General features: G+C 38.3%; 1 protein-coding gene across 1 annotated transcript in view; it reads right to left on the bottom strand.

Annotated features, from left to right (window-relative positions):
- Nucleotides 1-17,830, bottom strand: part of SLIT3 (slit guidance ligand 3) — a 612,784-nt gene that overhangs the window by 206,814 nt on the left and 388,140 nt on the right. The window contains 2 exon segments of the mRNA XM_042452193.1: nt 9,510-9,648; nt 16,186-16,349. Coding sequence (XP_042308127.1) covers nt 9,510-9,648; nt 16,186-16,349 — 303 coding nt within the window.

Raw genomic sequence — 17,830 nt, 5'->3', positions numbered from 1 at the left:
AGACTATATTCTACAATTTTATACAGACTACTTGGGAGAAGTCCGGGTACTGTGAAGTAGACATCTTTTTTCTGAAAAGGTGCCCTTGAAGGTACCTTCATGTGTTACCATTCTATTATTTGTTTTGTTCTGCTACGAAACAGATTCTTTGCCCTCTGGGAGCTTTATTTTTAAGGCTTCAACAACTGTTCAGGTGAAAGGACAAGAGCAATTTCCTTCACTCTCTCTAATAAAAGAGCCAAGCCTAGAGAGAGCACAGAACAGCCTGAAGGATTCAGAGGTATTTTACTGAACATGATGTGGCATTAAGTAACAAGTCTCTATATGCTTTGGCTTTGGTTTTGTTTGTTTTTTAAAGGATTTGGCTGTCCAGGCTAGACACTTAACAAAATAGCTGAAAACAGCAATGACTAAAAAGATGCACTTAAGGGGGACAATACTCTTCTTTCAAAGAACAGGGACCTGGAAATGTGTCCTCATCAGTCTCAAGGTTCAGTACTTTTCATAATCTACTCAGCTGATATATGAAGACTATGTTGAGACAGCATTAAGGAGGGGTGGCAGAGAGAAGAATATCCAATATAGCTTTTCTAAAGCCTGATCACATTTTTGGGAGCAGCAAATTTATTTGCCTTGAAAAAGAATATCTACTCAGATTGGTTAAGACATTCACATCAATTTTAGGACACAAGTAGCTTTTTTTATTGCTGAAAAGGGCTCACTTCTTCCCCAGCCTGCCAATAAGAACAGTTTGCTGGATTTCCCCATTCTGAACAATATATCTGCCAACAACATTAGCTACACCTGCCTAATGGTTTGCCAAGTCTATCCATAACAGGGATAAATAATTAAGCTAGGGACTTGGAATGAGATGGATGGATGAGTGGCTAATTGGTAAGTGAAAAATTTGAGCTAAGAATGTATTCTATTAACAACATTACTATATCTATTTTCAGGTCAGACCTCATCCCTTCTTTAAAACCATGCATACATTTACAGCTCAGGTAGAAACAAACTGGCTGTGCCTTTCTGGTTTGCATGAATAGATGGCAACCTAGACACAGATTGAATACATAGGGATAGGGATGTAGCCAGAATTTTGGGAAGGGGGGTCCAGACTAAGTGCCACCATTATAATGAGGCTTGGGTGCAGTGGAATCTAACGTATCTAATGGAAGGGGGGGGGTGTCCCCATGGACACTCCTCCCCAGCTACGTCCTCGATAGGGATTAAAACCATCATTTGATGATTTCTGTGAGTGGATGGCCCATAAACACAAACTGCCACAGAAAGAACAAATGTTTTACATTGGAAAGTATTGTCTGAGGCAGCCACAAATAATACAAATAACTTGAGGCAATGTCAAGCATGACATTTTCATAAGGAACTCACACATCCCATATACTGACTTTTAAGTAATGAGGTATCAGGCAATATGCATCAATGTGTGAACTACTACCAGGACTGAATTAAGGCTTAAGCTAAATCAACTTTAAATGCCCCATGTCATTGGCAATTCTCGATTACCCTAACAATTAGGTAACACCTGACAATAGTTTAGTTCTCTTTCCATTTAGTAGTCCCTCTTAACCTGGGCCCCCAAGCTATATTTTATTAAATTCACGCATAAACCCAGCACTAACCAATCCTGTGTTGGAATGAATGCAATCTCCCTCAGTGTAAGAGGCTCAAGGCTATGATGTGACACTATGTTTCATCCTTCTATCCCACCCACTTGAATTTAAGTCTCCTGTTTCAGATTTTTTTTGGGGGGGGGGGGAACCTATCCACTTTGTCCATCAAAGCAACATGTGACTATTTTTCAGAGAAACAAGTGACTATTTCTTCTGTGTGGAATATCTTAACAAGCTAGAACTAAGCACATGCTGGAGAATGACTCTCAGAGTACTCAGATACAAAGGAGGAGTAATATCATACTAGGGGTGAGTGAGGAAACTGTTAGTAATAATAAAGAAGTCACAATAAAGAAAAGGAGTAAAGAATGGGTGGGTTATTCAGCTTCCAATCTATCAGACTCAAAGTTTCTGAGGGAAAAAATATGATTGAAATGAACATGTGCAAATTATGTAATATTCAAGAAGCATGAACTATAATTTAAAACTTTTGTTATAAAGCAATGAATGAATTCCTGCTGCCCAAGAGAAGCAGCAGTTTTCTGAATGCAAGTGATATATGTGAGCCATATCTACTATTTGTACTGTGTGCCTTCAAGTATTTTCTGACTTATGATGATCCTAAGGCAAACCTATCATGGGTTTTTCTGAGCATAATTTGTTTAGAGTGGGTTTGTCCTTTCCATCTTCTGAGGCTGAAAGAGTGTGACTTTCCCAAGGCTGCCCAGTGGGTTTCCATGGCCAAGCAAGGATTTGAACTCTGGTCTCCCAGTGTCCCAGTCCAACACTCAACTCACTACTCTGTGTGTGTACAGTGATAGATATAGCACTAGAATAATGCCAAATGAGAGTTTTCTTCCAGTTCTATGTTAATGTATTTATGCTACATTGCGCCTGTGTCACACGCTGAAAGCCACGCAGGGAGAAGGGGTGGCGCGTCCCATAGGGAACAATGGTGTGCATGAGCTGTCACGTCACTGTTTGCACGAGTCCCATTCATTTAAATGGGGCTTGAGCATAGGCGGAGTATGCTTTATGCGGGGAAGTCCGGAATGGATCCCCCGCATAAAGTAAGGGTGCATTGTATTTGAAATTACTACATGAGATCCTGCCATGCCATCATATTGCAGTACTCAATTTTGCATGTGTTTGTTAATTGATTAAGGTAAGACAGAAAATCAGTTATACAGTTGTAAAAGTGTACACTCTGTCAGTAGCTCAATGATGGACATGCAGTAGATTCTTTCCTGCCTTAACCTTGATCCAGCTGCTTTACAGTAATGTAGCAGAATATAATCTGTCATGTGACATGTAATAAATATTGGGTAGCAACTTGATCTGAAGAATTTCATGTAATTTCATTTAAAGAATGAAACATCGAGCACCAATGGGAGAAGAGAGCATTCGCAAAAATTAAGCTGACCTCCATCTACTGCTCCTGGCTGTCCACAGAGAATTCTAAGTGGCTCATCAAACTACAAATCCCAAGATTCCATAGGACAGAGTCATGACAATTAGAGTGGCATCAACATCTGTAATTATGTGGTGCAGATACACCCAGAGTGCCTAAACAATTCCCTTGAATGGATTAGTATTAACTTAATACCAGGATGGTACAGTGGTGCCTCGGGTTACGAAATTAATTCGTTCCGCCATTCCTTTCGTAACCCGAAAATTTCGTAACCCGAAAAGGCTTTCCGTTAGCACTGGAAAGCCTATAGCTGCACTTTGCAGCATTTGAATTTTGCGCTGAAATGAATTTCGTAACCCGAAAAATATTTCGTAACCCAAAACAGTTTTTGCCAATCCAACTTTTTCGTATCCCGGAAATTTCGTAACCCGATCATTTCGTATCCCGAGGTACCACTGTACATCTCACAATCTAGAAATAGTTCACTAATGTAGATCTTGGGAGGTTGAGATATTAGAGTTTGCCATGGAAGCAAGGTTCTTCCACTGATTCTACAAAACATTTATCATGATTCCTAAATGTTGGGCTACACACTACAAAGATGCATTATTGATGCATCATTGATCATTGAGCATCATTGTCCATTGTTACTGTTGTCACTATTGAAAAATTGAACATCCTAAGGAGAAAGTACCCTGCCACAGGTATTTCCACATGTTTCTAAATCCTCACTAAATCCTCAAAACTGAGGTATCCATTTTCTGTAATGTGTACCTTCTATTCATATATTTTGTTTCAGCTGACACTGCAGGGTGCTAGAATATCTTATGTGAAATACAACTGGACATGTTTAGCCTCAAACCACAGCTTTCACCTGTCAATCAGTTTAGTTCCTAATGTCAAACCCTTTACTAAAAACATGTGCTATAATGAATAACAAGGGTCTTGTCATCCCTTTTGCATAAAACTGAAGCTTAAGCACAGCTTTCTACCTTGCATTTATCTTTTGAGGTTGGTATATACTACACTAAGGATCTTTCCATGAAAATTGCACTTACTGAGAAAGCTTTGGATTAGGAACTGGGGATGAACTATTATTATTCAGTTTTTCATTTTCAAGTAAAGGGTGCCCTTGCAGTTCAGATAAACAAGAAGCGATGACCTAGGCCTTAAACTGCTTGTTGAGAAGAAAAGCAAAGCTTTTGCATTATATAGACTGTGCATTTAAAGCCATCTTAGTGTCATGGCTCCAGCTTGGTGACAGGAAGAAAAAGCCATCCACAAGCAAGACTACTGACTGAAGATTGATTAATGGTGAACAAAAGATTAGTGGGCTGGAACCTCTGCATGATTTTGCGTGACACGAAAGAGTCAAATAGCTTCTGTTTCATTATGGCTTTATCCAAAATAATCCAGTCTGACAGCACTTTATCCGCCATGGCTTTATCCACCAAATGCTAGGGAATTTTGGGAATTGTCATTTTGTGAGACATTTAGCCTTCCCTGTCAGCGAGCTCTGGTGCCACAACAAACTACAATTACCAGAATTCCATAGCACTGAGTCATGGCAAAGGGGTTTCAACCTGGATTATTTCTGCAATCTGGATGCAGCCTAAGTCTACCTGAGTGCACAGGGAGGCCTAGTCTCTAGGATAGGGAGATTAAAGGATTTTTTACTTCAAGAAAGTTTTAATTCATCTCTAGCTTTCCATAGTTGCTCATTTGAAGTTTTATACAGTGTTGCCCTGCCTTGTGATTTATTAACTACAGAGAGATCAAAACACTGAATTGCCTTCTACCATATCTAGTCAGAATGAAACACTGGATGAGCTCCTTGTGATATGCTGTTTTCTGAAAACATAATTGTTCCCCTAAACTTCTGTGTTCCTGATTCTTACTGGCTTCATGCCTTTCAGTGTGTTAACAGAGTAGTTAGAGTTTGGAAAAAGAACTTTGACTATTGTGTCAAAAGTTACTTGTCAGCACAACCCATATCATCTAGGAGATTCAAGAAGCTTTTCTGCGATCGCTCCCAGTTTATGGAATGGCCTGCCGGACAAGATCTGTCAAATTACCAACCTAGAGAGTTTCAAGAAAGCTGTCAAGACACATCTCTTCCGGCAGGCCTTCCCGAAATAGATCCCAGCCACATAAAGATCCCCTCACAGACATATATAAGTGAAGACTCTTCCCACCGTTATTCTATTATTGTATTATTGTTTTTAGATTTTACTGTCTGTAATTTTAATGGATAGAATTGTTTAATCCTTTTTTAAGGGTGGGTGGGTGGAAATTGTATACATTGTATTTTTTAAAGGTTGTATACCGCTTTGATTGTGGTAACAAAAAGCAGGATATAAATTAAAGTTTTATATTTATATATTTTATAAATTATGCTACATGTCCATAAGTGTATTTTTTTGCTAAACTGCAAAACTGAAAGATTTCTCCTGGCTTTGGCAAGCCCTTCCCTCTACTAGTTTACTCATCCTTTGCAAAAAGTGTGCTTGTTTTGAGAGGAGAGAACTAGGAAATTTATTGCATGCACTTTTTAGCCTGATCTGCACACAAGATGGGATCAGACTAGAACAGGGTAAAATGGATTTTATTGTACACCAAATTGCTGCTGCACTGCCACTTGACCTGTCCTTCAGCCGTGCTCTGCTGGCTGATTTTGGTAGTATGGAAAGCTTCTATGGTAGCAAAATTGCCAGGACAAGCATGGCTGGGGGACGGGTGACAGTCAGGCAGCAGCACAGTAGCAATTTTGTGTGCAATAAAACCTGTATTCCCCCATTCCAGTCCCATCCTGTACCGTGCCCAGATTGGGCTGAAAAGTGCATGCAATAAACTCCTAGCAGGAAGGGCTGTGGGTGATCTCCTCTACATTTATACTTTCTAAACCTATTTCCCAAGGAATATCTGAGACTGTGGTTAAACCAAAAACTTTTTGAGATAAGCTGAGGGAAGCAGAGCTATCAACACATAAATCTAGGTATTAGTATAAACATATAAGGAAGATGCCTTATACTGAGCCACATCATTTCTCTATCTAGCTTAGTTCCATTTATATTGATTGACAGTCGCTCACATAATTTCAAACAGGAATCTTCCTTAGTCTTACTGAAATGAAAGGGAGTAAAACTAAGATATTTTTATATGCAAAACCTATGCTCTATTAATGAGCTATGGGGCTTGCAATGTACATCATCCAAAGCTCTTAGCATTCATTGGCAGACCACACAGCTACTCAGTAAGGAGAATACTTAGATGCCACTATTTGAAATATATCAGTGATTTTAGACCAGCAATTAAACTATGTTTAATTTTAGCAACAGATTGTAGGGGAAGGTCCAAAAACTTCCACATGATTATCTCAATCTTCTATCAGAATTATATGTTATGCTTTTCTTTAACAAAAAGAAAATAAGTCAATTTATAGATGATTAAATAACACAATACTAATAATAGAATAATTACTTGGACTGGAAGTACACTGTTTAAAATGAAGTCCTTTGAAAGCACTACTTTGGACAGACAACTGAGATAATACAGGTGATGGTGATAGACACTTCTCACTCTCAGCAGGAGAGTGCTCAGATTCTAGCCACTGCATTTGAAGCAACCCACTCATTACACATCTGGAGGTAGAAAAACCTGGAGAACAATGTTGGATTGATTTTAGGTGCAGTACATACTGATGTGCATGTCTGGAAGTCCAGAGCTGTTGGAAAGGTCTGAATATTCATAGAATTGTGGTAGATTCATAGAGTACTAGAAGAAAAATGAGTATCCACTGATAGAATTCTTAATGTAGAATTGAGTTCTGCAGCTGCATCTACACTGCTGAATTAATGTGGTTTGACACTGCTTTAACTGCCAAGGCAGTTATGAAATTCTGGGATTTGTAATTTGGTAAGATATTGAGCCTTCTCTGTCAGATAGCTGAAGTGCCACAACAAACTACAAACCCCAGGATTTCACAGGGTGGTGCCATGACAGTTAAAGCAGTGTTGAATTGCATTAAAACTGCAGTAGGCAGCAGCCTTTGTTCTATGTCCACAATAAATTGTACATTTGCTTTCACTCCAGAAGGGTACAGGTTTTTTTAGGGATATCAAGCTAACCATTCCAGCTTAAATAGCATAGAACACTTTGTCATTTTAGCTGAAGTGATACCTAATACTTAAGAGATTCCTTAATTAATACTGCAATAAAATACAACTGTTTCAGGATTAAATTTCAGTAAACGAGCAATAAATGTTTCCATATGAGCTCATTTAAGTCTCAAAATTGTACAGTTTCTCACTGTTATAGTAGCCTGACCTGAAGGTCTTAGATATATTGGTATCACAATGCTTGAGAGGTTTAGCTATAGATGTGTGTCTCTTAAAGCTACATTTCACATGAAATTAAGGTATTTTAAACAAATGTAGCACTCAAAGAATTACACACACACACACACACACACACCCCTAGGAAACATGCCTAGCATTTTGTGGGTTGAACCTCATGATGTAAATGAAACAAAGGTTTGACTGGTAACACCTAAAAGCCTTGAATTTGTTTAAAACCATGCAAAGAGAGTGAAACTAGCACTTTTCTTAAAAAGCTAACATTTGAAAACAGGTCCTTAAATTGCATGAGAATGTTTGGGATGTCAGCCTAAGTTTAAATTAACATGTATATAAGTTCCACTGACAGAATGAGTTTCCTCTAGCCATAATAAAAAAACTGAATATAAGATTTTCTCATGCTTAGAATAAGCCTGCCAAAATGGGTAGGGCTTAATATAGATGCAGTTTAAGTCCCTTGATAGGAAGTTACTTTAAGTATGACTAAAACTGGATTTGACAAACATTTTCTGTCAAAACAAAATTAGACATAGAACTACTTAGAGCTATAGCTATTTGCAAGAGGAAAACCAGTGGTGACACCTGCTTGCAACTCCCCAGGAATGTAATTGAGGGAATTAAGTATACACTTTCTCACTCAATTGTTGCTACTCACATTAAAACCTGGACAAAATCAAACTGCAGTAAAGGATGAAAACTAGAAATGAAAAGTACTAAAGTATATATTTTATGAGATGAGGCACACAAAATGTAATATAAAGCCATTGCCATTTCTTTTACAAGCTTATCTCTCACCTTTATTTTTGACACATCAAACAGTGTGGTGTTTACAAAAATGCTCTTTTGAATTATGAAGAAAATCAAGGTTGCAGTGGACATATATGTTCCAGATTTAATATATGTTCTAGACAAATATATATACTAGATTAAAAGGGAAAGTAACATTTTTTACATTCTCAGAGGCTACAAGTGAAAATCTAGAACTTTAAGTTCTAAGCATCTAAAATCTTCTTTAAATTTACTAAGCTGAACAATTAGTTTGAGCAGAGCTTGAAAAGTTAATTCTAAAAAAATAGTTATAATTATAGTTCCTAATCCTATCCCCAGTTTGGGACTGCAAGAGTTCTAACTCTTCACTCTTCCCTTTTCCAAAACACACTGAAATAACTGTGAATACAACACACTTTAGCTGCAACACAGGAATTCTAAAAAGGGAGGTAAAAGACTAGGGCTTTATTATTTGAGGTTTCTATCTCCAACCACGGTAAAACCTTTTTAAAAATCTGGGACTGCATTTGGTTGTTTCATCTAAACAGCACCTAAAAATCTTCCTAATACAACAGCATGGGAGGCTTCTTGAAAAATTAAATGTTCCCTGCCTAACAAAGGGGCAGGTAGCCTGGCAAAAGAAAGAGGCAACCTGGATCTCCAAGTAAGTATCTTTTTGTGTTGCTAATGGAGTTTAAATTTTATTTCCTGGACTTTACAGCTCTTTGTTTCCTGAAATCCACATGGCCAGAAGGAAGAGTGGTATGCCAATATGAACATCCCTCCATATCATATTAACTGAGGAGAACAACAACAACTTGACAAAATGTAGATCTGTGACTCTAACACTGTCATATTTTTCTTTCTTCTAAACTATTTTTAACACTTTAGCCTGATGAAGAAGCCAATGGTGCTTCAAAAGCTTGCAACATGTATATCGTGCATGTTGCTTGGCCTAATAAAGGTATGGCTGTTTTGTGGATTTTGGACACTATGGATGTTATTGTACTTTGCTGTATGGTCAGCATGACTACCCCTGGTCATGTTTTCATAAATAGCTATACTTATTTATTGGAATAAATCTGAATGTACCAGCATGAGGGACAACATGAATCACTTCTTGAAATCATGTGATATTAATCCTCCATTATTTAGTGAGGAGCATACTAAAAAGAAAACAAACATATATTCTCCATAAAAGCAACTGAACATATCAATACCTTACGTTCTGACATGTTTGGCAAACAGATATTAATAGTAACCAATAGCTCACACATTCAACAACAATCTGCACATTACATTTTTATATTTGTAGAATGCAGTCTTATGGATGACACTTACATTTCCACAATACTCTCTGGCAAGTTGGCTGGAATTTCAGTTAATCCTTTTCCTCGACAATCCACAATATTATTACTACAAGTACAAGGTGATGGACAACTGATGGAATTGGCATTGCAGGATGGAGGTTCAGTGTTTCCTGAAAAGGAAAACAAATCAACAAGAGTATCTTTAAATGTTGTGTTAAATATATTTTACTGGCTGTTATCACATCACTACAATAATTGCTAGATTGTCCACTAGATCATCTTCTCCTTTGCTTCCTTGTCTCTGAATTTAAAATATCTACAATTATTGGGTGTAATAAAAAGTCCCTCCAGTTTTGCACCCTTTTTATATGAGCAACTGACACGGTATAATATCAAAATCTCACTGGAGGTTTAGTTTGAGAAATTACCAATTATATCTGCTAAAATTATTTTAAATGTCCTTTTGAAAATGTCAAAACAAGAAGTGACAGCATCCAATAACATCTATAATACATTTCAATGCACTAAAAATTACAGCTATGCTTCATCCCAAAGGTGTTTTGTAAAGCTTTATAATGAAGTCAGCTTTCTTTTTTCTATTCCAATCCAAGATATCTTAACATGTCAAATCAGAGCATTAAGAAATAGTTCATTCTCTTCTATTTCAGAATAGCAGTGTGATTAGTAGATATTGCATCACCTTTCAGTTTCTTCCCTGCTTAGCATTTCTGTAATAAGATATTCTGATGAGACATATTTATTTGAGGGAAATATTTTAAAATTTGTCTTTTTTCTCCCCTTTGAGGTCACATTTCCATCATTATGAGGACATGGAAAGGCAAAGAGGCAAAGACACCTGCCTCTTCTCCAGATGCTAAGAGAGGGTACTTTTTAGGCTGATAACATTGTCCATTCAGTTTAAACAACAGTCTCAGCAATTACAGTGACAATCTTCCAAGTTAGATTGGCTAAAATCAATGACAAACCCAACTCATAAGTTACAAAGATTTAGGAACTCAATCAGTGCACAGTTTCTAATAACAGACTTAAACTACTGCTTTGGAAGATCACGCTGCACAGTGGTTTGCCATGCCACAATTCACAGTTTGAGAGTCTCACTCACTAGTTTAACTATGGGCCGGTACATACCATGCCATAAAGTGGTGTGCTGCCAGCGATACTAGGGTTAGGAAGCGCACACCAACCGCACACTCCCTAAGCCTAGTCCATGGCAGCATCAACATCATGGCAGCCTGCCATCCACACGGCGGCCACCATGATGCCAGTGCTGCCGTGCAGCATCTCCATGACCGCATGGGGAAGCAATGTCATAAGGGCTGTGATGCAGATCCTTCCTACAGCGATTCATTCCCATGGCAACTACACAGCCACAGGAATGATCCCGAGGGGAAAGGGGCCAGCCCTTTCTCCTCTTGGTTGTCCGAGTGTCCAGGGGCATGAAGCCCCAAGGACAACCCTCTTCCGGGCCATGGAGAAGCAGCATTTTGCCGCTTCTCTGTGGCCCAGAAAATGCCGGATTGGGGCCGCAGGACTGCCAGTGAAGCTGCCCTGGCCCCAATCCACTGTCAAAAGGGGTGGGTGGAGGTCAGTATGTCCTACAGCTACCTGATAGGGCCCAGACAGACCATCAATGGACACATTATTTCTGGAGATTTTGTCACTGCCACATTTTTAAACTGAATATATATGTTTATCATATGGCTGGTGCTATTCATAGAGTATTGTCATTGCAGTTCCTACATAATTCAGTCTGAGCTATCTAGGGTCTGGCAAAAACTGCATCATGCAGATTGCACCACTGAATACAATTTGCACGGGCATGTACTCCTTTCTAATATTGGATCTAGGACATAATTGAAAACTTTCTCCAATAAGTGTTGCTTGTTAACTGAAATATTAATAAAACCCAACGACCGAGTCTATATTTGGACCATAAGCATAAACCAATGTGAATATATGGAAACTGAGTTTGTTATCAGGTGCTGAGCTAGGATGGAAACGTGTCTTTAAAACAGACAGCCTACATATTGGAAATTCACTTTTGGTAAATAGAAGCAGATTCTCTATAGCCTTTCTGTGGCTAAAAGACTTACACTGCCAACAATGGGAAGACAAATAACAACCCTCTATTGATCACTGAATGGGATACATTGTAATCCTTTCTGCATTTGGACATTCAGTATATAGAAGTCAACTAACCAAGGACAGATATGTGGATACTTGCTCATCTCTTGTAGTGGTTTATGCATACAATTTTTTTCACTGATGAATTTATATTTTATGTGGGGGTTTTTTGGGGGGCGGTGTTGATGTATACTTTAATTGATTTGAATTCAACATTTATTATTTCTCGCTTGACTTTCTTTTATAGTGATTTATGCACAATAAAAAAATGTTAAAAGTGAAACTATTTGGAATTAACATCAATAATTTAGAATTTCTAACTTAACACTCAGTGGCACATAGGTGCCACAGGTATCCAGTTTCTGGGGCAAAATATAATTGCATTCAGAATGGCATGAGCTGATATGAAAGCTTTATGTGATGGCCACTTCATGTTAGCAGTCACTTCATGCTGCAGTGATGAGTGATAGGTTTGCATTTAATCATGCCCATCAACCAACAGAATGGAATCGGTCAGCCAAACTGATTCTCTCTCTCTCTCCTGGGACCTTCCATATTAGATTGTGTGAGGGACTTTTTGCACAAAAAGTTGGAGGTCAGTCAAACAACATCTTAATATTGGCCCTGCAAGAACATCAAGGGTTGTTTTGTTGTTTGGAGTTTTCTTCTTCTATGCATTTCGTTTTAAACTATTTTTTTTAAAGCACAGTAGAGTATTCACTGTTTCCTGTGATTAAAATTGACTTTCTTATCTTGACACAGAAGTAAACACCCTTTTAATGCAATCTTTCCAACCTAATACCTCATTTGTATTGCACTTTTTTTGGAAGATGGAATATATCCCAATTGCATACATATTGCCTCTTCCAATTTCTGTAGTTTCAGTATTTCACCCAGGCATTTTATAATTTACACTTTCTCTTTTGTTATCAGTCCACAAGTACTTGTATTTCACTTGTGCACCTTAACTTTCTGTTTCACTTTCTCTTATTGATAGCCTAGTGATAAATTTAAGTTAGTACTGTCATTTAGAATATACCATACAGTTTTTGTGTCAGACAATGTATTGGAATGTGATGCTAATCTTCTGTTGAACTGAGTTCATTTGTATATCAGTTCTGAATTATTCAAGTTAATTAATCATTAATTTTATTTCAAGTTAAGACTTTGAAGGACTAGGCTGGATGCAAAGAGCGGACTGATAATTTCCAAAAAATAAGGCAAGTAAGTAAAAGTTAACATCTGCATTATATTAGCCATAGTTCATGAAAAAATATGCATTAGTAAATTAACATTTAACCAAAAAATATTATGCATTTATCATTTTGAATACATTTGCTGACATCATTTTAATTCTGGAGATCAATGATCATTGGAGATCATTCTTCTGCTGTTCCCTTCTGGGGAACAATAATATATTTGCAGCTGCCTTATCTCCTATCAGTTTCACATTATTATTTTGCCTTTATCACAAAATGAATCCATTTATGGTGAGAATCAGTACAGCTTTATATATTACCTTTTGGAATCCTTTATAGCATTGCTAAACTTCAGTAGTGAAGAACAGGAAAACTTTCCCCTGTTGCCAAGTATAAACTGTTTGTATTCTGGTAGGAGATATCACCATATATCAACATTGTTCAAAATATTAAAGTGTTGACAAGGTAAAGCCTGATATACCACTAAAAAGAATCAAGGATAAAGTAACAGCATAACTACGACTCATATCACGTTATATGGGTCTTAAGAATTGCTTGGATCTACATAGGCCTAAATTTCTCATATGATATACAGTTTCATTTAATAAAAATTGAAACTAGCGCTGGTATTCATGTAAACAAATGGTTCAAAGGAACACCAGCCTTTTTATCTTTCAACATGACTTAAGAAGGGTCAGAAAAATGCTCAAGATTTTACAGACATCCATTTAAGTCTATTAATGTTTCTAACAGGTATTGTTAACAGAGAATATTAAAATTAGAACACTACTAGAGGCTACTGTCTTGATCACCAATCCTTTTTGTAATTCCTAGCAACCTTATGACATTTTGAATCAAAGAACCACAGAGCTAGAAGGGGCTCTATAGACCACAAAATCCAGCTCCCTGCTCAGTGCAAGATCTCCATCTAGGACATCCCCATCAGGTAGCTGTGCAGCCTCTTTTAAAACCTCTGGGCAGCAGAGAGCAAATCTTCACCCTACTCTATAGCAGCCTTTTAGATATTTAAAATTAAATGCCCAGAATTGAACTTGTAATCAATATGAGCTCCAGATAGTGGAGAATATAGTGGGACTATTGCTTCCCCTGACTTGGAAACAATGGCGCCTTACAGACGGGCCTAAGTGGTGCCGTCGTTGCGCCAGGAATAAGTGCGAGGGGCGGCGCTTCCGGACGCGCCTTGCCCCTCGCGCGTATTCCGTACGGCAAGATGACGGCGCCCTATACAGACGGGTGCAGCCATCTTGACGTAACGGACGCACAGCGTCCGGACGTCTAAACCCGGAAGAGCCGTCGCGAGTGCACGCTTTGGCACTTGCGGCGGCTCTTCCAGGTTGCCGGAAGGAGTGCGATTTCTGCACTCCTTTTTTGCAGCGCGGAGGAGTCGCGCGGTTTGGCTGCTGCGGCTCCTCCGCGCTGCAACCGGCAGCGGCCCAAGACCGCCCCTTTTGGGCAGTCTGTAACGGGCCTATCATTCTATTAACACAGGCTAAGATAGTATTTGCCTTCTTTCCTGCAGCATCACACTACTGGGCCATGTTCAATCTATGATCAACAATAATCACAAGTATCTGCCATTCTATACCTGTGCATTTGGTTTTTGTGGTCTAAATGTACAATTTTGCATTTGTCTTTATGGAATTCCATTCTAATATTTTCAGCCAAATTTCCTAATTTATCATGGTCCTTTTGAATTCTGTTGCTATCTTCCAATGTGTTAGCCATCTATCCCACTATTGTATCATCTGCATACCAGATAAAAATCCCCAGAACTCTGTGTATTCCAAACAGCAGCTGCTTATAATGCTGCAATGTAATGGATTCCAAATTCCCAACGTGTTATGCATGTAGGTCCAAAGTTTTAGGGAGTTTGTCTTTTCCCCCACTTTGAAGCTTTACATAATAGATATATAAAATATTCTTAAGTCTCAACTCATTTTGATCAGGCAGTGGAAAATAAAACTTCATAATAGCAACTGAGGTCAAGGACTGCCAACTAGGGAGCCTTCAGCTGTAGCACTGTATCCATGGTTCAGGTAGTATATGAACATCATTATTTTAGAGCACTTTTCTCATTAGGAAAAAAAAATATTTATAAGGTATACAGTAATGTTCACTTGAAAAATGTCTTTGTTCATACTTCTGCTGTTTTATATACGTACTTGTATGGCTTTGTATGGCAGGACGAAAATGTATCCTACCTTCTTATGGATAGGATAGTTATAAAAGTTTAGGGATTCTTTTTCCTATCTCAACCCCAATCAATCCTTTTTGCTGCTCCATAATGAAAAAGTCAAAATGTGTGGAATAACTACAGTGGGACCCTTGGTATCTGTGGGGTTTGGTCCAAGGTTGCTCCCCTCCCCCATGGCTACCAAAATCCTTAGATGCTCAAGTTCCATTATATAAAATGACATAGTAAAATGATATCTCTTATATAAAACAGCAAAATCAAGTTTTGCTTCTGGGATCCCCCCCCCCCAATATTTTCAAGCCATGGATGGTTGAATTCTTGGATGTAGAATCTGTGGAAATGAAGGGCTGACTGTATACTGACACAACATTCTTCTAGAAAGAAGGAAATCTTGTTGCAAAGGCTTTTAAGGCTGCATGAGGTCAAGTCTTAGGAAAACCTTAGCAAATATAAATATCTGTGAAATGATTACTAAACACTTTAGATGATGTCCTGTTGTTTGACATCTACTGTACGTCATCTGAGCTAGGGACACTACTCACAGAATTTGGAAATGAAAAACTAAAAATTATTATTCCAATCTGTAAAAACATACTTAAGTTAAAATGTTAGGGTGATTTTCACCCAGTGGTGTTTATATGTTAGCACAGTACAGCAAAAACATCAAAATTAGAAATCAGGTGGGCTTAGAAAATTACACTCCTCAGAAATATTAATTTCATTAATATAAAAAGCAAATACAGACTTACAATGGAACTCATAGTGTATTAAATTAAGCATCATTCTTTCACATATACTTTCTAATTCAGTCCATTTGTATGCTAGTCAAATATAGAGCTCAGAAGGCATACCCCTCAAAAATATCATCATATTATTTGCTAATTATTATTTCACATTAATATGATCCAAGTACAATTTGGAAAAAAAAGATATTTAAGTACAGAATCATTAACACAACTTAGCAGTTTAGGGGGAATAACTGAACAAATCATAGTAATTTATAATATTGTTACACTTTTTAGGTGGGACATGCCTGAATGGAATGGGCAAGAAGTGACCTTTACCTGGGAGCAATATTAGATATGGTTTATTTTGAAGACTGGTACAAAATTACAGAACAAAGCGAAATGATAAACTCGTGTTGTTACCTGAGCAGACATATTCTTTTTTCTGAACATCTGCAACATTAAACCCTCTCAAGTGAACAGGTGACATGCAAAAGGTGAACTGTCCAACTGATCGCCTCTGACGCAGCCAATCAGAAAGCCAAGCAAGATGACAGTCACAGTATAAGTAATTGGAATGAAGCCGTCTGAAATGAATTGAAAGAGAGATCCAACATTAAAACTTACAGTCTTCCAGAATTCAGCTAAATTCATATTAAGTCAAATACACCATCCTACGAGCTGTACTGATTTTTGTGGACCAACAGCAATACAGAGATTATCATATAGTACTATTGGTCATATACCTCCAATAGAATGAAGTATACCATATAAGTGTTTTCAAATATATAACTGAAATAGTAAGTGCACAGAAACCTAACAGGGATCAATGACATTACTATGGATTGTGCCATTCATTACTTTTTCAGCAGTTTTGGTTAAGTAAGGGGCTGTACAGATTGACACTTTGTGCCAGCCTGTACACATGGTGAGGGCTGAGCGTTTGCACACTCAAAGCCCTTACCACACCACGTGGCTGCCATTATGGTGCGCGCCCATCCACACGGTGCATGGCATGATGATACACGCCAAGCACAGTGCCCAAATGGCCCTGCGCGGAAGGGGCGTCATGACGCCCTGCCACAGCACTTACAACGCCCCTTCCGGAGGCCCCAGCATGTGGTTGCCACGGCCTCCATCCAGGGCAGAAAGGGGTGGTCTGTATGTATAGCACCTAAGTCATATTTTCTAACAAGCTCATACCTAGCGCATTGCTTTGTTGTTGTTGCTGTTGTGTGCCTTTAAGTTGTTCTGCTGACCTTAAGACAAACCTGTCACATGGCATTCTCAGCAAGATTTGTTCAGAGGGGATTTTACCTTTGACTTTCTCTGAGCATGCGGGAATATGACACACCCAAGGTCATTCAGTGAGATTTGATGGCTGAGCAGGGGATTAAATCCCTGTTCCCCACAGTACTTATTGAATGCTCAAGTTCATCCCCAATATGAAGGAGATAAAGTATCCTTTGCTCTTGTGAAGGTACACTGCCTTGTGTCATACTGTCTAGAAAAAAGTCTTGTATCTGAGAAATGAAGTAGCCAGAATGCCTAAATAAGCTATTAAATATTTCATCCTGCTTCTATGAGTCATGGCAGGCAATGGCAGCAAAACTCCCAAGACAGTGCTGTCATTTCTGTTGGACAGTGTTGGCCAAGCACTCATTTTTGACAGACTAACATAATATATTTCACTGACAAATATAAAGAGCTGTAAAACAGTCTAGTCCATCTCCAAAATAAATTAACAGCGGCTGAGATCCTAATATTAGGGAGTTGCAAGTGAGTTCAGTGGTGGCGCCTGAACCGACAGTCTCTAGATTTGTATGTCTGCTGATGGCCTATGAGGCATTTTTGCTGGGAAGTTTCCTGAATTCACTTACTTAATGTGTCCAGTAAAGCTTAAGTCTCCTGACCTTCAGGGCAGTCTGTGGAAAGCACACAGATCTATTCATCAAAGACTGGATGAGGTTTTATTTCAACAAAATATGGGAAGAGGCTAATCCATCTCATTTGCATGGAGAGAGGCTTTTAAAAAACGTATTTAATGGTTGTAAACCAATTAAAAGTG

The sequence above is a fragment of the Sceloporus undulatus genome, chromosome 2, assembly GCF_019175285.1.
Source record: "Sceloporus undulatus isolate JIND9_A2432 ecotype Alabama chromosome 2, SceUnd_v1.1, whole genome shotgun sequence".
Lineage (NCBI taxonomy): Eukaryota > Metazoa > Chordata > Lepidosauria > Squamata > Phrynosomatidae > Sceloporus > Sceloporus undulatus.
This window is presented reverse-complemented; position numbering and strand designations above follow the sequence as displayed.